Source organism: the organism of the source record quoted next, unplaced genomic scaffold (assembly GCF_019419815.1).
Source record: "Pyrus x bretschneideri cultivar Hongxiangsu unplaced genomic scaffold, Pyrus_bretschneideri_v1 Contig52, whole genome shotgun sequence".
NCBI classification, from domain to species: Eukaryota; Viridiplantae; Streptophyta; class Magnoliopsida; order Rosales; family Rosaceae; genus Pyrus; species Pyrus x bretschneideri.
The window spans coordinates 350,455-374,582 of record NW_025999790.1 but is presented as its reverse complement, the minus strand read 5'-3'; the positions used below and the strand labels follow the sequence as shown (position 1 = coordinate 374,582).

Below are 24,128 nucleotides of genomic sequence, written 5' to 3'. Positions count from 1 at the left end.
GTAAATTTGATACCGTCTAAAATATTAATTTAGTGTAATAACTTTGTTGTCGATTAATTATCTCGTTGTATAGAATAAATGAAAAATTCGTAGAAGATAAAAAAATGCATATAATTGAATTGAATTGACATTCTTTTACAATAATACCACACTAAACGTGTAAGGTATCAAATATGGATGCAAGATGTTTAATTTGGTATTTGACATTAAACATCAAGAGGAAATGCTCTTAGGATTCGCCATTGCCTTCAGTATTGACATTAGACATGAATAGTACTAATGAATCATGTCATGAGTCATGACCAGCTAGCTGCTATAGAATAATTTCTCTGCCGTCCATTGGTGGTCTTGGTAGTTGAGTCATATATTCTTTAGTCATACACGTCAAGCCAACTACGATTTCATCATGCATGTAAGCTGCAGGAGGGTAAAGAGGAATCTACATATATATGGTTCTATAAGTCACATTTTTTCTTTTTCTGTTTGTTTTTGACTGCCAAAATTTTTCATTCTTTGAAGTTTAACGGATGGCTAAGAGGTTTGAAGACTGGTCGGAAGATATAAAACTAGCTGCAAGGCTCGCGGAATTCAGATCTGACCGTTTGTATCAAAACCAGACTTATAACATGTTGTTTCGAAGAGAAGGACACAAAAACCAATAATACTCACCAACTGCAATCAATATGAAGCGGATTGGCAACAATAAAAGGCATGCGTTTTATGTTGTTAAAAAAAAATGTAAAGGGGAGAATTTTATTTTTTTAAGAGCTCTTTCTTGCGGAATACATTTCCTTTTTCCTTTTTTTTTTTTAAATAATTTGTGGTTGGTAAAACAAGAGCATCGATCCATAGTTCTGACCCACTTTTTATTTTCATAATTTTTCTTGGTCAATATTTTGGCACATTCTCTAGCTCACATGCCACATGAGGCTAATTCCCTCATCATTTTATAGAATTTAAATTGAAATAAGTGTGACAAATATAAAATGTAAACGTACCTTAAGGTCAGTGTGCATATATTATTTAGCGTCAAATTTATTATTAAGAGTTTTACGCGGTTGTCTAATAGGCATACACTGTAATATTCCACATCGTTCAGGGGAGTGGATCCTGTAAGCCTTATATGTATATTTCCATCTCTACCTGGCACGAGGCTTTTTGGGAGCTCACTGGCTTCAGATTCCTTAGGAACTCCGAAGTTAAACAAGCTCGCGCGAGAGCAATCCTAGGATACCCACTGGGAAGTTCTCGTCTGAGTTCCCATAAACAAAACCGTGAAGGCGTGGTCGGGGCCCAAAGCGGATAATATCGTGCTACAGTGGAGTCGAACCCAGGATGTGGCGGGGGCTCGAGCCTGGATGTGAGCCAATCCCTGGTCGTAAGTGTGCCTACGAGGACATCGGACTCCTAAGGGGGGTGGATTGTAACATCCCACATTGTCCAGGGGAGTGGATTATGTAAGCCTTATATGTAGATTCACATCTCTATCTAGCACGAGGCTTTTTGGTAGCTCACTGAAAGGCAGCTCACTGGTTTCCGTGTCTGTAGGAACTCCGAAGTTAAATGAGTTCGCGCGAAAGCAATCCCAGGATGGGTGACCCACTGGGAAGTTCTCATCTGAGTTCCCAGAAACAAAACCGTGAAGGCGTGGTCGGGGCCCAAAGCGGACAATATCGTGTTACCCCCCGAAGTTAAACGAGTTCGCATGAGAGTAATCCCAGGATGGGTGATCCACTGAGAAGTTCTCGTCTGAGTTCCCAGAAACAAAACTGTGAGGGTGTGGTCGGGGCTCAAAGCGGACAATATCGTGCTATGGTGGAGTCGAGCTCGAGATGTGGCGGGGCCTGGGCTTGGATGTGAGCCAATCCCTGGCCAGAAGTCTGCCTACGAGGACGTTGAGCCCCTAAGGGGGGTGGATTGTAACATCACACATCGCTTAGGGGAGTGGATCATGTAAGCCTTATATGTATATTCCTATCTTTACCTATCACGAGGCCTTTTGGGAGCTCACTGGCTTTGGGTTTCGTAGGAAATCTGAAGTTAAGCGAGTTCGCGCGAGTGCAATCCCATGATGGGTGATCCAGTGGGAAGTTTTCGTGTAAGTTCCCAGAAACAAAACTGTGAGGGCGTGATTAGGGCTCAAAGTGGACAATATCATGCTATGATGGAGTTGAACCAGAAATGTGATGGGGGCTCGAGCCGGTATGTGAGATACACACATCGATATGAAACAAGTAGTTTTCACCTTTATTAGAGTTTTCTATGTCTGTCTCGCGAAAGAGTAAAACAGAAAGAGTTTTCTATGTGTGCAAACTGCAAAAGTATGCTTCATTATAAACAATTCAAGATGCAAGACGGTGACAAATACATGTTTGAATAAAAATGATATATGGTAGTTTAAATGTAAGGATCATGGCATTATTTAAATTTATTGTATTTCGTGAGACATGCAAGCATGTTCAATATTGTAAGCATATACAATATCTTAAACTAAAGAGATTGTTTCTGCTTAATCTGGACACGTCTTGGCTTTTTCTTATTCATTAGAAGTAGATGATAGTCATCATATAATTTCACTCAAAGAATTATGCCACTAGCTATATAATTTAGTAGTATTTTTTTTTACTTGTAAATAAGAAGTCTTAAATTCGACCTCTTACCAATGACAAATTCGATACCTAATCATGGTTGTCATTATGTGGTTCCCCCAAATCTCCCACTAGCATATTTTGTATGACTATTTTTATTTATTCCCCCCTATATATATGACCATTACTTTTTCCTCTTCTTGTTCCACCGTATGGGTGCAGGTTATTTGACCTATCTCATAAATTATATATGAATCAAGTTGTAATTGTCATTGCTTAACAACTCTAATTTTATCTACTAATAATTAAGAATTTAGTTTTATAAACAATTAAGAATTATTTGAGTAGTTATAACCAATACTATCTGTACTACAAACCCTACCTAGCTAGCTTAACAAATTTTCTTGAATTATCATTTTCAAAGTGAGAGACTGAGAGTCTGAAAGTAGGTGCAAAACTCTTCGCATGCTAATATATAGCTGGTTGTCTCCGGCCGTTTGCTAATAATTTGTCTTTGGTTTTCCTCCTGCATCTTGCCAAAGAATGAACACATTACTATTTGTTGGTTCCACAATGATGTATAACTTAAGTTTTCATTTGAAATCTCCCCGTGGTTAGAGACAAGCAGGAGAAAAAACTCTTAGCTGCCGACCCATGCTTTTAGCGTTGGGGTCGGCGACATCATTTTTAATCTTTTTTTTTCTTTCTCCTCTTTGTTTTTAGTTATAGTCACACTTTCGTTCTCTTTGTCAAGGAGAGCCTTCAATTCGTGTTTGTGTGGTTGCTTTCTACTTTGTCGATGAGGGATTTTGTGGTTGTGGTCATGGACGTTGTTTGTTCAATCTCAGATTTTAGAGAGGCGATTGTTATTCATATATGAGGTGGTAGTGTTTGTGGTTTGTATGCCCAGCAAACTACTATGAGAAGGAAACTCGACGTTTGTTCGAAGGGACTCATAGCAGGGCTTCTTTGCCAACAATTGCAAAATCATCAGAGATTGAAGCGGCCTTTCCTCATGGAGTCTGTGCGTTATTTCTCAAACTTGTAATATTTCTGTCCTCGTGACTAGGGTTTAGGATTGAGGGTCTTCCATGATTGAAGAAACGTATTGTATGTTGATGTGTTTGTAATTGTAAGGTTGATGTTTTTTCATTTATGAATTTTTTACCGTAAAAAAACAATGATATATATCTTAAGCAATTAATTGATATACATTTTTATTTTTTTTAATATTCCAATATCGTAATTATCTTTCTGATGGAGTAGTACTACCTAATTAATGATTCACATAAGAACATAACAAAATTGATATCATATTAACCTAATATGGGGGTTGTTGAGTGGTTAAGCTCATATATGAATGAGAAGTTGAACAACCATGCTTTTAAGTAAAAAGGAAAATAAGAGTAGAGAAAATGTGCATTATTTTTTTGTTATTAGACTTTTTAGCTAAAATGGTTTATGAGGTTGACAAAACTTTTCATTTTGGTTGCTGACGATAAAAATATATAGAAGTGGTCCTAAGTTTGTCCATTGTAAATCATTTTGTTCCTTTCATAAAAAAGAGGAAAATGTTTGGTACTTTTTCATACGAATGCAAAACTTATGAACTAAACCATGTTATCCTCCATCCCAATCTTTCATTGCTTATCAAATATTGCCCCTTTTGGAAGTGTAAATTTAGCAGTTAAGCCAGGAGAAGTGGGGAACAGTATTTCTTGTTTGTATCAATACAAGAGTGGGTGCCAACCCTTGAAGTTAGCCTACATGATCACAGGAGATGATATGGTATTAAGCATTAAGCTAGATATATTATAAGTTCAGGATTTAATTCATGCTTATATATGTAACACAAAAGAAAAAGAACATAAAAACAAAGTGGGAGCCAACCATTAGCCCATATGAAATAGTAATGGCATTAAATTGACTGGAGTTTTTATATTTGGATACAATGGATTGGAAGTGTTTGAAGAATCATTTGACAAATTAAAGAAGATAAGATACAGATGTAAATGAGTGCTAACAAGGAACCAAACCAAAGAGAGATTGTTTTGAGTTGAGTAGAGGAAACAAGGCAAATGCCAAAAGGCTGATCGATCGACCCATGCATGTTTATTACATGTGAGTCATGTCCCCCCCTCCATGTTCATTTATTTCATGTCCTCTTGTTGTGGCTATAATTTCTCACCCTATTTTGTTTGCCTCTTGGACACTTTTTTCTTTGCATGATAAATTTTTGTCCCTCAAAGACGTAGCAAACTTTTAATTATTTGGTGTATGACTTGTGGTTCTGGCTAACTTCTAAACCCATACACCACCAAAATTCATCTTATCTTTTCATCATGGAAGGGTGTGACTTTGATCTCCTAAAGGTAATTTTATATACGAAAGTGGTTAAAAAGTTACTTATAGTGCATGAGAATGTAAAAAACTAATTAAGCATAAAAAAGTTACAAATTCAAAACCTAATGAAGGATTTAGTTTGCCTATATTATGAATGAGTATGCTAAACGAGTGAAGGCAAGCATTAAGGTAGGGATTGAAACCTCATCTGGTTTTCACGACTTTAGGATTTTGAGGGTCAATAGCGTTGTCACTCCTCAATTTTTGCTCTAATATCTTCGAGGACGACACCTCTATTGACCCTCAACTTTTTTGCCCCAGGTTTTGGGCTTCATTCATACCTCTTGTTTTCAATTTCTTAGATTGTTACTTTCTTGAAAAATTATATTTTTTTAGGGCTAAAATTGGGTTTAGGGCTTTTATTAGTTCTCTATGGTTGGAGATGGTCTTAGTATTATGGTTGAATAATATTTTTCTTTACTTGGAAGTGAAAGATTTTAAGTAAAAATACTGTTGTGACAAGTTTTGATACTAATATTTCTCCACCCATCATGTAAATATTATTATATTTCCTAAAAAAGAGGGGAAAAAAAAGAGATTCCATATGTCAATTAGCTTAGCTGGGCCTTATTTGTTGACACCTTACAACATCTCCAAATGAAATATCAAATTTAAAACATCAAATTTAAATTTGATGGCTGACTTGATAATTTGATATATTGTCAATATTTTTCATTGTTGATTATAGTACGGGTGCAAGCCCAAACGTCACTACTAAAGCTGTAGAAGGCTAAATGCAGCTTTACCATCAAGTGGTTGTCAACCATTATGTCCTGGTTGAGTTTCGATCGAGTAAGCAATGAGCCTGGTTGCGCTGCTGCTTCTTGGGCTTTTACTTTTTTCTGATCGTTATGAAATAGTTTGTCGGCGATTTTTCGTTCAAAGTTGAGCTTTCATTTTTTTTTTTTTTTTGTTCGACGGTGCGAGAGGGAGTTCAATTGAATTAAAAAAAGCAAAAAACGCTGTACCTAGTTAAAGGACATAGTCCAAAACTTGGACTGAGAACCCATCTGATTAAAGAGTTTGGTCATTTTCCGATAGAGCGTTCCCCCTCCTTCCAAACATGGATGAAATTATAAAACGTAATCTTCAAACAACCAATCAAGAATAAGTAATGAGGTAATTTGTAATGCCTGCATTGTTCATTAATAGTGTTTTGTGGTGCATTTTTAACACTTGAGTCTAATGTTTATCGGTATTTTACAATTCATCATCCAAACATAGGGTTTTCTATCTCTTTCTCTCTCAATTCTTGTCACCCTTTATATACCAGTACTCATGTAAAACAATCCCTCTTTTTTTCACTCCTCATACCTCATGCATTCAAGGAAGGTCTTTAAAACAAAATCCAATAGTTACACTTTATAGATTGAGTTATTGATTGTATAGAGGATCACATAAACTTTCTTCTGCGAAATTTTACCATCTATAAATGAAATTTTTACCACAAAGTACCACTTATATACATTTCTATTATATATTCGTAAACAAGTCGCGTGACCCATATTATGTGACATTTTCGCATGAATTTGTTTTTTGCACCATAGTGCCACTTGAAACCTTTTTCTCGTGCTAAATTATAACTAGTCTCACAAACTTATTCCAGCTTTGGGGAAAATTTTCAATCATCCGAACAGACGACCAACAGTTGAGAGCAACAAGAATATAGAGGCCAGCACCAAACAAAGGTCCACCTAGCACTCGCACTACTACTACTACTACTATAAGGCAATAATTTAAAATAATAATAATAATTATACAATTGGGGAAAGAAAGGACACTGGCAACAATTGTTTGATATACACCATCCTCAAATCAGTATTCGTCGAAGCCATATTGCATGGCGACAAATTGCCAGGAGCATCGAATTTGTCTGAATAAACCGGTGCAAAGACGAAATGATAAAACTCGACAACCTTCATTGATCCGAATAGGTAAGTTGCAAGGATATTCAACTCCTTAATTGCGTCAAGCCGAAGAAACTGGACTCCAATCCTATTTGGACCGTGTTTGTAATTGTCGGAGATGGAAAAAACGAAGTATACAAGAAAGCCTCTTAAGATCTCAAATCAAGCAATCAAATGGCTCCAGCCAGTCGTTACTTGCTGCTTAAGACATTGCTTCAAAGAATAACTAGAACCCCGGAGCAGAATACCACCGAGAAGCTAAAATTGCAGTTGGCAGCACAACTCTTTAGGCGATGCTCCTCTGAAAGCTCCCTCTTTTAATTCTTTCTTGGGGGAATGATATAAGGCCAACTATTCTAAAATTTCTCCCTCCTCTATATCGTCATCTGCCAATAAGAATCTCCTGACACTTGAAAGATTTCTTTCTGCTACTCCTTCCTTGGTAAATTCACCTTCCAAATCAAGAAAATCATCAGGATTAATTTCTGCCATAAGACCTGAGTACTCGTCTATTAAGCCTTGATCAAAAGCAAAGTCCATGTCTTCAAAAAACACTTGCTTCTTAGCATCAGAGCTGGAATGTGAATCGTTGCAAGTTTCCACAGTTACAGACAAAGGCCTAGCAAATGAATCATCGGGTGGCTTCTCACACCTCCTTTTATTAGATATATTAGGTGGGGAACTTGAAGTCTCATGTTTCATGAGATCAAAGACCATAGGATAGATGTTGTCTTCTTCTATCTCCTCCTCCTTAAAGGGAACACCTCCTGTGCTCAAATCATTTTTTCCACAAGTCCTAAGCTCTGGTTTTCCGAAAGTAGGAGGGGAACTTTTAACTACTTCAAAATCAAGACTGTGAGAAGGGAGAAATACATAAATGAAAGGGTATTCCAAAATAACTAAGTTTGCTAACTGCTGCCTTATTGGAACTCTTACATCCAACTCACAGAAAGGTGACCTAGTGCCCTGTAATACATCCAAAAGATAAAACAGAAATAATTATGAGGCAGTAGTTTTATATTTCTGAGAAAAATAATCAAAATACTACCAAAGCAGGTACAATAGGATCAAAAGTGAATTCTAATTTGACCCAATGAACACAATTTTTCACCATAGAACCTACAAGTACACCAATATACCATAAACAAATTGAGTGTGTGTGTGTGTACACGTCTCTGACATTTAGATTTACTGCAAGAAAAGAGCGCCCAGAAAAACAAAGCTAGTTGTAGGTTGCAACTTCATCACCCATAGCAGGTGGAAAAAGCATAGGTAAGCCTAGAATTATTTAATGGTCCGGGTTTGACCTCATGTACCCCTTGAGATACTGTATTTTTCTTGTTTATAAATAAATTCTCCTCAAAGTCACATCTCATGATAGCAATGCTGGAGTGGGATGGACTTTGCACCAAATTTGAAAAAAAAAAAAAAAAAAAAAAAGAGCAAAAAAAAAAGTACCAGCAGAAAAAAGTGGTATTCAATCCATCTAACACAATGAAAGGTGCAATGAACATAATGATGCAGTGATATCAGTCACACAGTTAAAGCTATGTAACAGTGGAGTAAACTAAACTAGGCAAACCCATCTTACAAACTACATTAATTTCTTTCTTCAAAGTTCAAACTATTTTTTATCTTCTTTAAAGCCTTTCTTTGTCATCGATAGCTTTTTCTTTCACCTTCATAGTTCCATATTTCCTACTGTCACTATCTTCCAAGACTGATTTCACTAAAGCCGCTTCTACATCTGGTTTACCATACAAATGCCAATTATTCTTTTCACTTTCATGATTCTTCCAAGATTTGTGCACCTTAAGAGTATTTACCTTTTTTAATTTAAAAGAAAATAAAACAAATATATTAAGGCCTAGACTATGAAGCAGAATTACAAACCTTGGGATATTTACGAATAAAAAGCTTGAGAGAGTCCAGCTGTTCCTCGCAGAATGGCTTTAGGTGATGATTCCATGGGCCAGCTTTTAGATGGTTTTCGATAACAGAGCAGAGGTTCTTGTTTTCATTTACTCTGCATGAAAATCAATATGCATCAGTTATCTAAAAACATTACCCAAGCCTAGCCTAAAAATTAAACATTACTAGACTTCTCAAAGAGGGAAGCAGCTTACTCATGGTCAGTTAAAACAACATCCGTTAAATGAAATTGCCATTCAATTGTCCAGGAGATGCATTTCTTCCTGAAGCAGACCAGGCCAACAGAAAAAAAATATTTAAGAAAATTAATGAGTGATTCAAATCCTCCACAAACACGTTGGAACACTCACTAACATCCTCATTACAAGGGCACATCCCAAATTTTATATAGGACCAAGTATTAATCCATCCCCCAATATTAATCTAGACTGGAAAAGCTTTGAAAGTTTTTACCTTTGATCATATCGAGTTTGATTTTTCTCTCTTTTTGACATTCCACTTGGTAGAAATAAGAGTTTCGTCCTGCGACTGGCAGCAGCACTCCGAAGGCTTTTAAGGCAAAAGGGTAGCCTGAAATTATTGTATCTGCACAACTTATTTCTCAATCTGTGAGCAGACTGAGCAACCCTCTTCACTTCCTCAAGCAAATTGTAGTCTACCAACACAATTGTCAATACAAATGCAATGGTTAAAATACGCAAAAACAAAGTAACAAACTTCACAATGCAATATAAAACCCAATTGTTGAGCTTTTAGAAAAACTACAGAGAATGTTATATCCGCAAACGGGCATCAAAATCGATCCCAAAAGAATATGAATTCGACCATTTTATATCCTATACGTTATTTTATCTTCTTCAAAACCTCCAAACTAGGTACTTAAAAGTTAAAAGATTTATGCAAACAAACTGCAAAATTATCACGAAAAGACAGTCCTTTGTCCATGAAAACACTCACAGTGAAAGAAAAAGCACTGAAATTTACCGAAAAGAGGTCAAAATTGCAACCGAATTGATTCCCACAGCTAGAGACAATTGAAAAATCTAAAAAAACTTATAAGGGGTCGAATTTAAATTAAAAAAAAATAAAAACACTGGAATAAATCAGAAAAATAAGGTACCAGAAAGGAGCTGATTATTGTCCATCTGAGAGAGGGGGACGAAGTTGGTTAGGCGCCTCTTTCCCGTACAGCCAGAGCGAAGCTTGTGGGCCTTGACGCACGGAAGGCTACAGGAGCGTACGGAGCAGCCTGGGCATTTGTACTTGGACGCCTTCTCTTTGCACTCTTGGCATATTTTCGGGTTTGGTTTCGCTGAACCAGCTTCTCCTCCTCCTTCCTCCATGGGTCTTCTTTCACTCACACGCTGACAGACACTGAGGGGTTTTTTTTTTTCTTCGCGGCGGGGGGGGGGGGGGGGGGGGTGGGGGGTGGTGAGGAACAGTACCGTAGGGTTTATGATGAAGGAAGATTCCGACGACGCATCTTGGGTTTGCTTTTGATTTGAAAATGTGACGGCGTCGTGCGGGGTTAGGTCCTGCCCTTTGGCTTGCTATACCCCACCCGCATCGCTTTCACTCAATGGAAAAGATTTATCACCTAGACTTCCAAATTTACCCTTAAATTTTAAGTTCAGCCGTCTGAACTGTACGCACCAGCTTATCTCTTTAACCCGTCTACCCAGGCCACCATCAGTCGCAGGTGACGACTGCAAGTTGCTGGCTACAACCCATGGGAGCGAAAGATAGAGAGACACAGATTACAAGAACTGGGAGAGACCAAAACTGCAGCCAATATTTTGGTTCATCCATAATCAGCCCAAATTTCGTCGGGGTGGGCCGAGCGGTAGAGACGTGTTTATGACGGCCTGCAGGGTTTGGTTCTGCGGTGAGAGAGTCACTGCCTGTTTTTGGTCATATCCATTCATTAATCACAGCGTGAACCGCCGATTTTGTTTTTACATTATCACCTCAATGAAAAGTGGAAAGTAAGGCCATCTCCAACCTATTCAAGGCCATACGGTCGAAAATAGCCGAAATGACATTAAAATTGTCTCTAACCGAAGGCTAGGCCAAAGGGTTTGTGGACCCCATCGGGCCACAATTGGAGAATTGGACCAACTAGTTGGCCCAAGCCAGCCAGCCCCGGCTGGTCCAGTATTTTGAATCCCAACGGCTACTTGCTAATATCAGCTAGTCGTTAAATTTGATTATTTTTTTTTAATTTAAAATTATATATTTTTTTCCTATAACTAGCTAAGCCATTAAACAACATTAAATAACATTAAGTAACATTAAACAACATTAAAAAACATTTAACAACATGAACCTTAATCAACATTAAAAAAAAAAAACATTTAACAACATAAAACTTAAACGCCTACTCCACGCTTCTTTTGACCCAAAGATGTGTAGGTACTTGTTTGTGGCACGCGAACGTATCATCATATGACGCTTCATGTACTCATTTAAAGAGATATTACCAGTTCTTAGATTCAAAGGCAAATTAGGCCCATCATATATTTTTGCACGAGCCCTTCTTGACCTATTTGGATCCTCTTGATTGTCATCAGACTCTCCATCAATATACTCATCTGGCTCATCATCCACAATCATGTTGTGTAATATGATGTACGACATCATGATAGAGTTCAAATTTTCTCGACTCCACCCTTTTGCCGGTTCCTTAATGATCTTCTACTGTGCTTGTAGAATATCGAAAGCTTTCTCAACATCTTTCTGGTATGCCTCTTGGTGTAAGGTAAACCACTTTTTGGCATCATCCACGTGGTTTGCAATTGCTTGGACAAGTGTCGTACACTTTGGGTAGATGTCATCTGCTTAGTAATACCCCATGTTGTACTGACACCCGTAGTAGTCAAGTTGAGGTGATTTACCCTCCGTCAGGTTATTGAAGAGGGGTGAACGCCCAAGAACTGTAATATCATTTTGGGATCTTGGAACTCCAACAAAAACATGCCTAATTCATGTGTCAAATGATGCAACCGCCTATAACACAATAGTTGGCTTTCTCGATCTTCCGCTAAAGCCTCATTGCCATCCGGTGGAATAGTTCTTCCACTGCCAATGCATGCAATCTAATGACCCTATCATGCCCGGAAAGCCACGGTCTTCAGCTTTGCAAATGAGTCGATCTAGATTTGCTTGATTTAGTTGACAGAGGTACCCCTCTTTGTAAAGCTGAACAACTGTGTGACAGAATTCAGCAAGATTATCAAGGCATATAGATTCAGACATACCATATGTGTCATCCATCGCATCAACTGGGGAGGCATAGGCCAGCATTTAGAGTGCAATAGTAACCTTCTGATGAGGTGAGAAACCATGGCAGCTTGTTCTGTCCAGTTTCTGTCGAAAGTATGGATTGACATGTTGGACATCATGAAGGAAACGCTCGAAAACATGATGCCTCATCCAGAAGCGACGTCTGAAATCCTCTTCGTTGTACACCGAGTTAGGGTTGAAATAGTTGTTCATCAGATTCTGATGCGCCATCTCTATTTCGTGGCTTGTAACCGCGACCAACAATAGAGCCATCTTATTGAGGTTGTTCTTCAGTTGCCTCACACGCCATGACCCCAGCCATGGCTGTCTTATATGATGCATTGCGCCATGATTCATCTTCTTCATCAGACTTCTCATCTTCTCGTCTCATATGTGCCAATTTATCTTCCAATTCAAAATTAGATGAGGACCCTCAGTTGGAATACAAAAAAGATCCAAAGTTGGAATTCATTGCAAACTTGAATTAAAAAAATATTGGAGAGGGAAAAGCTGAAGGTGTGTGAATTATAGGCCAATATCTACCCTATTTATGGACATTGGAAACTGAAGATAAGAAGTGTCGCACAGATAAAAATCCTATCTAAATACCCACAACCAATTACATCTCGACATTTGGCACTCGAAATCCTATCCAAAAAATTATTGAGATTACATATCTACAAGAAATCTGCAAAGTTACTCACAGATCAACACGTGGCACTCGAAGCTCGAGACGTAAAATTATTGAGATTCCTTATCAACAAGAAATGTGCAAAGTTACTCACAAATCGACATGTGACACTCGAAATTCGAGACGTAAAATTATTGAGATTCCAACTTGAAAAATTATTGACATTCCATCTCAAAAAATTATTGAGCTAGTTTAATTTAAGTAACCATATTAATTCAATTAAAATACTAAATTATGTTTGGCCATTTGACCCCCTTAGTTGGAGATGGTTTTTTATCACAGTGCTATGTATTGGCCTATGGCTCTCTAGCCCTTCGGTTAGAGATGGTAAGAAATATGACATGGCACTGTTCATTAAAATATTAATTTCTTGGAGAGCTAGAGGGCTAAAAGAGCCATTTGGCCCTCATTCGGTTGGAGATGGCCTAAGTCCCTCAACTATTTTCGGAAAAATTATTTAAATTAATTCAAATCTGCCAATTTATTTCTAATATTTTATTTAATTTTTTGTTGATTTTGAGTTACGTGACAAACATGTAGTACATTTTTTCGGAAAGGGATCCTCTCCGGATCCTTTCCACCAAGTCCACCAAGGCCACAAATCTGTGTCTTTGAAATTTGATCAAACGGCTACAAACAGGGACCCACTTTAAAAGTTATAATAACTTTAGCCGTTTGATCAAATTTTAAAGGCTCGGATGAACTTGATGGAAGGGATCCCCTTCCCATTTTTTCATCCATTTAAATTAAGTTTGTTCATTCAATTTCATCCCTAATAAGTACTAATTTCATCCTAATATAATAGCATGATGAAATTAGCACTTTTAAATGAACTTAGGGATTTATTTTGGATACTAAAATTTTAAATCAAATTTGCAAATTAAACGATGTATCACTAATAGGAATAAGCACGTTAATCAATACTTAAATAATAATTCAATTATCAACAATCATATTATTTGATTTACAAAATATGGTTTAAAAATTTGCTCTCTACCGTTACATCATTACCCATTATTTTATTAAAAATATATTTAAGACTTATTTTTCACTCATGTAATAATTGAAAGACTAAAAAATAGACATCGCACCGAATCATAATATCTCAATAGGATTTTAATCAAATTGATTCCCATAGTTTGGTCAAGCAAATATGACCTCATTTGGGCGAATTTCAATGCTTTTACTAGATCGGATGCTTTAAACCTTAAAAATGGTATAAGATTAACCCATTTTGTCAATCACAGATTCTTGTCCTTCCCAATCAAATTTTAGTAATTGGTACTTAATTTCGTGGGACTTGAAAGCCGAAAATCTTCTTTTGGGGTTTGATGGATTGTGGAAGTTGTGTGATTTTGGAAGCAGGTCTACCAGTCACAAGTGCAGGGTGCTCTGAGAAGCCTGAAGAAATAAGTAGAGTATTCTAAAAAGCACACAATACCTGCCTATAGAGAACCTATGGTTGAACATAAAACTTATTTTCCAACTTGAATGTGTGATCTTCGGAGAAAATAAGCGCTGTATTTTTACTTATTTATGTTTGATGAGGAGTGTAGGAAGCCTTGTTCCTTTTTCTTTGTGCTTGCCTTGTGTTTTTTATTAGAGCATGTCATTGTCCATAGAAAATTCAGACTTGGAATTCTCTAACAATCCACCGCTGATTGATTACGTCCAATCCAAATAAGATTGATTGACTGAAACAGGTTAGGCAACACTTTTGTTAATTTTAAGATTACGCCAATGATAACCAATAATAATTTGATGCTAACTAAAAATAAGAATATCGCTTGTATTGAAAGAGGACAATAATACAATCAAATTCAATAGACAAATTGCAGAATTAAAGAAGCAAAAAATGAAATGAATAAACAAAGCACCGTAAATATGACCGACATCGCAAGTAACGATGGAGATAAATCAACATGTGTATGTAACAAATTGTCTATCTAACAAGAGGATGAAAAGCGTTAATAATTCTACCGTTGGAAGAGGTTCTGGATTCAAATTTTACAAAAAATTGTTGAATATTTTGCTTAAAGAGAGTGTTATCAAGAGGATGTAAGCTCGTTTAATTAAAAAGTCAATTCAATCTCTGTTGCAGTTTAGGTGAATATTAACATGTGAAAATTAGTGGGAGTTAAAAACTTGATGAACATTAAAGTCCAATCATTCTTTTTACTCAAAAAAATTTATATTTGGTTTCTCTCCTAGTGTGAGTCTTTCCAATCATTCTTTTGACTCAAAAAAATTTATATTTGGTTTCTCTCCAAGTGAGAGTCTTTCTCCCTTATTGAGAGTTTTTCTCACCCTTTTGTGTGAGGTTTTCAAAGTCGAGCAATTCCAGTGGCACTGAACCTAGCTTCGGCTGGGGTCGGTTGCAGTTTCCCCCTTTCTTTCCTTCTCCTCTTTTCTTTTCCCAATTTGTTTCGTATGTCTTACCCCGTTGGTATGCCTCATTCTTGTTCACCCTTGGTTCGATTTTTAGCCATGTATCCTGTTGAGATTGTGTCTCTCTCTGGTGTTTCCACCTGTTCGGGTATTTCCAACACCACCACTTTCTCATTGATATCTGCCTTTTTCAGTAATGTTGTTCGTGGGTCTTCACGGACTTCATCTTGATAGTTGGCTTCTATGCCTTAGTTGTTGGCTATCCTTACTTTGTGATTGTGTTCGCGGAGCAGATTGGAATTGGATGGTGCATTTGATGAGGTGTTGCTTGGTTGTGGGTAAAGAATGGTGTAACATCCCACATCGCTCAGGACAGTGAATCATGTAAGCCTTATATGTATATATTCTCATCTCTACCTTGCACGAGGCCTTTTGGGAACTCACTAGCTTCGAGTTCCGTAGGAACTCCGAAGTTAAGCGAGTTCATGCGAGAGCAATCCCAGGATGGGTGACCCACTGGGAAGTTCTTGTGTGAGTTCCCAGAAACAAAACTGTGAGGACGTGGTCGAGGCCCAAAGCGGACAATATTGTGCTAAGGCGGAGTCGAGCCTGGGATGTGGTAGGGGCCTGAGCCGGGATTTGACAATTTGGTATCAGAGCCAATCTCTGGCCGGAAGTGTGCTGATGAGGACGTCGGGTCCCTAAGGGGGGTAGATTGTAATATCCCACATCGCCTAAGGGAGTGGATCATGTAAGCCTTATATGTATATATTCTCATCTTTACCTTGCATGAAGCATTTTGAAAGCTCACTGGCTTCGGGTTCTGTAGTAACTCCGAAGTTAAGCGAGTTCGCGCGAGAGCAATCCCAGGATGGGTAACCTACTGGGAAGTTCTCGTGTGAGTTCCCAGAAACAAAACTGTGAGGGTATGGTCAGGGCTCAAAGCGGACAATATCATGTTATGGCGGAGTCGAGCCAAGGATGCGGTAGGGGCCCAGGCCGGGATATGTTGGTATCAAAGCGTGATTTGTTCAGAGCATACTTAGGACCTTCTGTTACTGTAGTAATGTGTCTATCATGACGTCATTTGGATGTCACAACTTCCAGATTTGGTGTCATTTGGCTTAGTTGTGCAAACCTTTCTCTGTTTGAATTGTCACCTTTTTGTTGAAATACAAGAATTCGTGTCGGGATTGTGCCTCAGTAGTGATGAAGTGGATTGTTGAATGACTTTCAACATCGGATGGATACTCTGTGACGTGCATTCCTGGGAAGCGATGTGTTTTAGAAATCTCAATTTGAGGAAGTCTGGTCAAGCCCAGCTGTAGATCCGAAATGGCGATGCCATTCTACAACATGCGTTCCCTAGGAATTACGGGTGGAGTCGGCTCTACATCGAAATCTTGGGAAACGGAAAAATCTTGGCGTTACGAGTTGGTTAAGATCAACTGGAAATCTGAATCGGTGATGTCACTTTGCGACATGCGTTCCCCAGGAATGGTGGGCAGAGTCATATTGTAGTGGTAACTACTCAAAATATTCGAAGTGCATGCTAGAGAAAGCGACAATCGTTAGTTGTTGCGAAGTTTAATAAGTGCTAGTTGTGACGGCGATTAGTAAGTGGTAGTTTGTGGGAGCAAATCAATGTTCTCGGACTCATTACCACTGAACAAACTCGTGTGAATCTGTAGAATGATTCTTCGGTGATCGTTCTATCGATAACATTCTTGATTACTCCAACAACGAAGTCAAGTTCCTTAACCTTTGACCTTTAGCTTTACACCAAATTCTTCGAGTGTTGACTTCGTTTACATTAATTGCTTTTCTTGGGAAACTCCTCAGTAGCAGACGTTATTCTCAGCAATTTCCAAAAGGAGTTGCGATTCTTGTTGTTGTTATAGTTGGATTTGGATGATGAAGATCCAGTCTTGGTTGGATAAACAGACTCCTTGAATTTCACCTGGGTTTGGCACTCGGCGGTAAATCCTAGCTCATTGTCCACGTACTTTTCGGTAGAGGTGAATTTAGCTTCTTGCTTGTAGCCCAACTGACCAATGCTCTTGTCCACTAACTGTTCATCTTTGTAATTTTCAGTTTAAAGGCTTGAGATTCCACCATATTCATCATTGTACGAAGATCGAGCTTTGCTCTGAACTTTTCTGGACTCATTGAGCTTTGGTTTGCTCAAGGGCATCACTTTAAGTTAACCAATCGTATCACTGCATGCATATGCATGATGCTTTGTATTTTTCTTCTTCATCATTCTGTTGGTTCAGAGGTTATATGTTTAATTTTTGAATTTTGATTCAGCTCTTACAAAGTATTATGAATTTCGAAATGTCTTTGGCCTCGTCAAATCTTATAAGCAATTCTTAACTATTCTTGAGCTTAGATTTATTTCCTTTTGGCTAAGAAACCCGTCAACCTTATTGTGATGATTAGCCAAATAATCATAAATAATGACTTCTATTTCTGCAACTTCACCTTCCTTCGTTGGTTTTTTTCTCAATGTGAACTAGATCATGCCGAAACATTCTACTGAGGGTTAAAAAAAAAAAAAAAAAAAAAACAACAACATTTGTTCTCGGCATGGTTTCTTACTCAACTAAATATCTTGCACTCTAGATTTAATGGACTTGTTTTGATCCTCAAATTCTTGATTGTTCTTTTAGCCTTCTCTACATGGTTTCTCGCTCAATCAGTGAGGAATTCGCGATCAATCGATTCGGCGGAAGTGTGCGCCCAATTCTTTTTGATTCGGACAGGAATATTTAGGGCATAACATTTTCACAAGCTCACCAAACTTACCAGAAAGAGTTCCACGTGGGTGTGGAGTTTGAGCCGTCTTTTGGTAGGAGACTGGTGAAGATTGTAGTGTAGGTGATCAGCAGATTGCATCACTATCTTCATGCTGAATTGAATGGTCACCACTCATTATCCTACTGCAATTCATAATGATTATATCGTACTCTGGTAGACCTTTTCGATGATGTGATGTGCTCGTTTCAACGCATATTTCCACTGCTTCACTTCCGAACCTTATTGTTATGAGTATGTGGATGTCGAAAACGCTTCTAGCAGATCTGTTTGGTGCACTCTGGAATGGCACCACAACGCGGTCGAGGCAAGAATCGGAAGATCTTTACACTTCTCTTGAATGGTGTGTGCTCTCATAAAGTGTTTAGGTTGATCACTTGTGAGTCCTTCTTCTTTCCACCAACTTTAGCCTTGTTTGACTAGAAATCTGCAACTAAGCAAAAATGGAGAGATGGATGGAGCATTGCAACAATTCCCAAGAGATACTACTTGTTGGGAAAGGTGACTTCTCGTTTTCTGCTTGCTTGGCTTGAGCTTTTAAGTTTGCTATTAACATGGTAGCCACTTCTCTTGAATCCCAAGATACCATTTTCAAATGGGTTCTTTACTGGTGAAACTTTAGATTAGTTAGTCACATTTAAAAGAATTGAGGAGGATTGGATGCTTGGTGCTAAATAGAGTTTTTACGACGGCAGTTTCTGTTTCGTCCGGTTTAAGTATGACGCTTTTTGCGACGTGGTATGAGAGTTTCTACAGGCAACAGTGGTTGTTAAAGAGTTATGAGAGCTTGTTTTCGGAGGATCGAATTTACGACGTGTGAATTAGTGCACCATTAGAAAATTTCTGCTTGCTTATCGAGATAATAAATGTGTGATCGGTATCGTGGGCGGCCGACTATGGTATCGATAACTTATTCATTGGGTTTGTTAAGCAAGTGGGCAGGAAGATTCACCTTCAGCAGTTGTTACGAATTCGCTATTGTTGAGGCTCGACCCAAAGACACATCTATTCTCGGAGTACGTGACATTTCTTATGCTTGGGCGAAACCCATTCTCATTTTCCAATTTTAAATTTTCAGTATAGGTATTTTAACTTTCATCCTTTAGTTATTTGTTTTTGGCGTTACAAATTTTTTGGGGAAAGTATCTCCGTTTTCAGTTTTAAGTTAAGCACGAGTTTTCAACCTATATGTTAGCACATATCTATTTTGACGCTATAGTATTTTGCGTACTTATTTTTGACCTTACGTCCATATACGTTTTCGACTTTATATCTTATTAAAGTATGATTGCAAGAGGACTCATGTACCTGCATGAGGAATGTAGCACGCAGATCATCCACTGCGATATTAAGCCCCACAACATACTTTTAGATGATTTATTCACGGCAAGGATTTCGGACTTTGGATTGGCAAAGCTTCTGCTGAGCAATCAAACTCTTACTAATACAGTTATCAGAGGGACCAGAGGATATGTTGCACCAAAATGGTTCAGGAATATTCCGATTACTGCAAAGATGATGTTTATAGTTATGGGGTCATGTTATTGGAGATCATCTGCTGCAGGAGGAGCCTTGAAATGGAAAGGGAAAACAAAGAAGAAGTGATACTAACGGACTGGGTTTACGATTTCTACAAGGAAAAAACATTAAAGAAGCTTATAGAAGATGATGAAGAGGCAAGAAATGACATGAAAAGGTTGGAGAGGCTAGTCAGGGTTGCAATTTGGTGCATTCAAGAGGATCCGTCCTTAAGACCGACAATGAAGAAGGTTACGCAGATGCTTGAAGGAATGGTTGATGTATTTGTGCCTTCATGTCCTCTTTTTAGTTCAGTTTACTGAAATCCACATGTTATGTTTTGTATAATTCATTTTAGTAGTGTGTCATGTTAATGGCATATATTTCCATAGGATGACAATAACCTTGTTGATAGGTGCATTATTTATATATTTTCATGTTAATTATCCCTAAGCTTTGTTAAGGAATTGAATAGGGGCGTTTTGATATAGGCGCTTCGTTTTTTAATTTTTTAGATTAAACATACACTCCTTTTGAAAATTTGATCAAACATTTTCCTATAATTTTGGTTATTAATTTCAGTTTTTCACGTAAGTTCAATTTTGTTTAGAATTTTAGTTTTTCACAACTTCTCTTAGACATTTTGATTTTTGTTTTTTTTTTCTTTTCCTATTATCCCTATATTTATGCATTTATTATCCATCTCTATGCATTTTTTTTTATTGGTTGTTATAATTTTTACTTTTTTTATGAATATAGTAGAATATTTATAACAAAAAATTGTCAGATTTTATTATTTAGAAGACCCAACACATAATAAAGATTTGTTTGATTATATAGCTACGTCTAGTTATCTATAATATGGACACATTTAGTTTTATAGTGGATTTGATTTTTTGTATTTCTCGGTACATTTGGAATGTAAATATATCAAAAAGGGTTATCTAATAGAGACATTTGCTTTTGTGGTACATTTGAGATTTTTTGTTCATTTGGTCTTTTGGTATATTTGGAATCTAAACGTACCAAAAGGGTTACCTGACGATGGGCACATTTGGTTTTATGGTACATATGGTTTCTCTGTACATTTGAAATCTAAACGTACCAAAAATGTTACATAACAATAGGTACATTTGGTTTTAGTACATTTGGTTTCTCGGTACATTTGAAATATAAACGTACCAAAAGTCGATACTTTTGTTCTTAAATGTACCATAAGTTTTAACTATATTTTTTATATATCTATACGTGAAAAAAATATGTATTGAAGACTTTTTATGGAAACATTTTTAATAGAAAGAGAATTTTTTTTAAATACTGATAATAAGGAAATGAGGAATTAGTTAATTAATTTTTTATTTTATTTTATTAAAAAAATATCATTTAATGCGTAGAAGGGGGTTCGAAATTAAATTCCTATATTATAGGCAATTAGTTGCTAAGCTACCTTATGCCTCTATATAAATGCATTTAAATTAATGACATGGAAATTAAATAAAAAGAAAATTATTGAGGTGACAATTGATCAAAGCACCTTAATCAAATCTTTAAAAGGGATGAATGTTTAATCTAACAACTATAGAAAACATGTAGGGCATTCTAATTTTTCCAATTGAACGGGGCATAAAAGAGCCTTATTACTTTCCTTTCCTTAATTTCAGCCAATATGCACACTTAGAACGTTTTTGGTGATAATTCGATTTTTCGGAGGAGTTTTGATGCATGGCCAATTGGAGAAGGAAGCTAAAAGGCTGAAGCTCATTGTGTCCGAATTTTATAATTTTCCATCGGGCCATTCATTCTAGTTTTACAAATCAATCCCGCGGAAGTTGTTTTCTCGTCAGAATTGCACAGTTGTGGGAGAATGAAGATTTTGAGTCTTTTCCCATTTTTCCTAGTGGCGTGCAAGAGATTCTTGGAAAGATAAGAGATAAAGCTACGTTTCCCATATTTTTACATAATTTTCCAGAAGATAAATCGATCCCAAATTTGGCGTGCAAGACAGATGACATGATTCCCAAGCCAAGAAGGATTCTTTCCTAGTTTGTGTCATTAATTGTTTAGGAATTAGTTTTATTTAGGAGAGTTTCTCTCATACCTTATAGGGTTTTTCTAGTATAAATAAGGTGTCCTAAGCTCTCTCTAGAGATCTACCCATATCATTCACACCACTACATCATTCACCCTCTTCGCCATTTGAAAATGAAGAAGAGCGCAGGAAGTGTTTTGCCATGGACTCCGAGTTCTATTTTTCTTTTATTTTTATTTCCATTTGTAACTACGTTATTTTCTAAGGTTTATGATAAAGACATGACATGAATATTTGTGAAGTACTTTGTTAATTATTATTCGATTATATGTCATGTTATATTCTTAATCTTTGTGGGTATTTTATACTAGATTCAGATTTCTAATGACTGATCAGCTTTAGAAATTTTGTATTTAAATATTTAGATAAATCTACGAGGATGACCAATCAATTAGGTTTATTGAAACTAAGATTAAGAAAGCATCTGAGTCAACATGATCGTATTCCGCAGAATCCATGGCTAAATCTTAACTCGAAGTTAACCCTGTTGAGGTTCTTTCCATCTCCATTTTCACCGATCCTTAGTTATGGTTGACTGATTAGGCTCACGGGCCTTAGCTTAGATTGGACAAGTAAACTTCCCTTAATAAAGGACATAGGCTCACCGACCAAAACCACTTTAACTTAGGGATTTATTTTGGATATATAGATAGATTAAATTTTTAAATTAAATTTGAAAATTAAACGATGTATCATTAATAGGAATAAGCACGTTCATTAACACTTAAATAATAATTCAATTATCAATAACCACATCATTTGATTTACAAAATATGGTTTAAAATTTTGATATCCCTCCCGTTACATCATTACCCATTATTTTATTGAAAAAAATATTTAAGAACTTATTTTTCACTCATATGATAATTCAAAGACTAAAAAAATAAACAAATCGCACCCAAATCATAATATCTCAATAGGATTTTAATCAAATTGATTCCCATAGTTAGGTCAAGCAAATATGACCTCGTTTGGGTGAATTTCAATGCTTTTACAAGATCGGATGCTTTAAACCTTAAAAAGATATAAGATTAACACATTTTGTCAATCACAGATGCTTGTGCTTCCCAATCAAATTTTAGTAATTGGTACTTAAATTCGTGGGACATTGAAATCCGAAAATCTTCTTTTGGGGTTTGATGGATTGTGGAAGTTGTGTGATTTTGGAAGCAGCTCTACCAGTCACAAGAACAAGGCGCTCTGAGAAGCCTGAAGAAATAAGTAGAGTATTCTTAAAAGCACACAACACCTGCCTATAGAGCCCCATGGTTGAACATAAAACTTTATTTTCCAACCGAACGCGTGATCTTCGGACAAAATAAGCGCTGTATTTTTACTTATTTATGTTTGATGAGGAGTGTAGGAAGCCTTGTTCCTTTTTCTTTGTGCTTGCCTTGTGTTTTTAATTAGTGTATGTCATTGTCCATAGAAAATTCAGACTTGGATTCTCTAACAATCCGCCGCTGATTGATTACGTCCAATCCAAGATAGCTACCTACAATTCTTTAAGGGGTGTGCTATTCACACATCTTTTTTTACTTCTCACACACCATTTGTTAATTTTTGTCCGTTGATCTTCTTTAATTCATTCGATCCGACAGCCGAAAATTAGAAGGGTATGTGAGAAGTAAAAAAAGATGTGTGGATATCACACCCCTTCTTTAAAGCTAATTGTAAATAAATAAGATTGATTGACTCAAACACGTTAGGCAACACTTTTGTTAATTCTAAGATTACGCCAATGATAACCGGTAATGATTTGGTGCTAACTGAAAATAGGAATAACGCTTGTATTGAAAGAGGGCAAATACTACAATCAAATTCAATAGACAAATTGCAGAATTAAGGAAGCAAAAAATGAAATGAATACACAAAGCACAACAAATATGACCAACAGTGCGAGTAGTCATGGTGGAGATAAATCAGCATGTGAGTACAACAAATTGTCTGTCTAACAAGAGGATGGAATGCGTTAATAATCCCTTCGTTGAAAGAGGTTCCGGATTCAAATTTCATAAAAACCGTTGAGTATTTTGGTTAAGGGGAGTGTTACCAAGAGGATGTAAGTTTGTTTGATTAAACAGTCGATTTAGTCTCCGTGGCAATTCAGGTGAATACCAACTAACATGTGGAAATTAGTGGGAGTTAAAAACCTGATGAAAATTAAAGTCCAATCAATCTTTTGACTCTTTACAAAGGAAAACAGGTGCAGTGAGTCTTCTTTTTCAACCTTGGCTGTCTAATCTCTGATGAATCAACTAAATGTTGAATAAACCATTTATCTAATAGACTAACAATACGAGCCGGGTCAAGCTTGACTATCCGAATTGCCCGAGTCGTGAGTACCTGGGACTTCCAGATACTTGAGGCACTTGTACACATGATTAAGCAGCCACGCCTACGTATATATATTAGTAGAATTATCTTTGTTGCAAATCTGCAATTATTATTTCTTTATGCAACTTTTGGTTCCATATACTTTCTGTGCTCATCAGGTTGTGTGAAAATTGGCC

General features: G+C 36.9%; 1 protein-coding gene across 1 annotated transcript; it reads right to left on the bottom strand.

Annotated features, from left to right (window-relative positions):
* Positions 1 to 6,575: 6,575 nt before the first annotated feature.
* Positions 6,576 to 10,684, bottom strand: LOC103954910 (box C/D snoRNA protein 1). The gene is made up of 5 exons (XM_048570411.1): positions 9,951 to 10,684; positions 9,284 to 9,485; positions 9,025 to 9,093; positions 8,792 to 8,924; positions 6,576 to 7,864 (listed from the first exon to the last, which is right to left on the bottom strand). The coding sequence occupies exons 1-5, from the start codon at positions 10,171 to 10,173 to the stop codon at positions 7,250 to 7,252; spliced, it is 1,242 nt and encodes a 413-aa protein (XP_048426368.1). The 5' UTR covers positions 10,174 to 10,684; the 3' UTR covers positions 6,576 to 7,249.
* Positions 10,685 to 24,128: the final 13,444 nt, after the last annotated feature.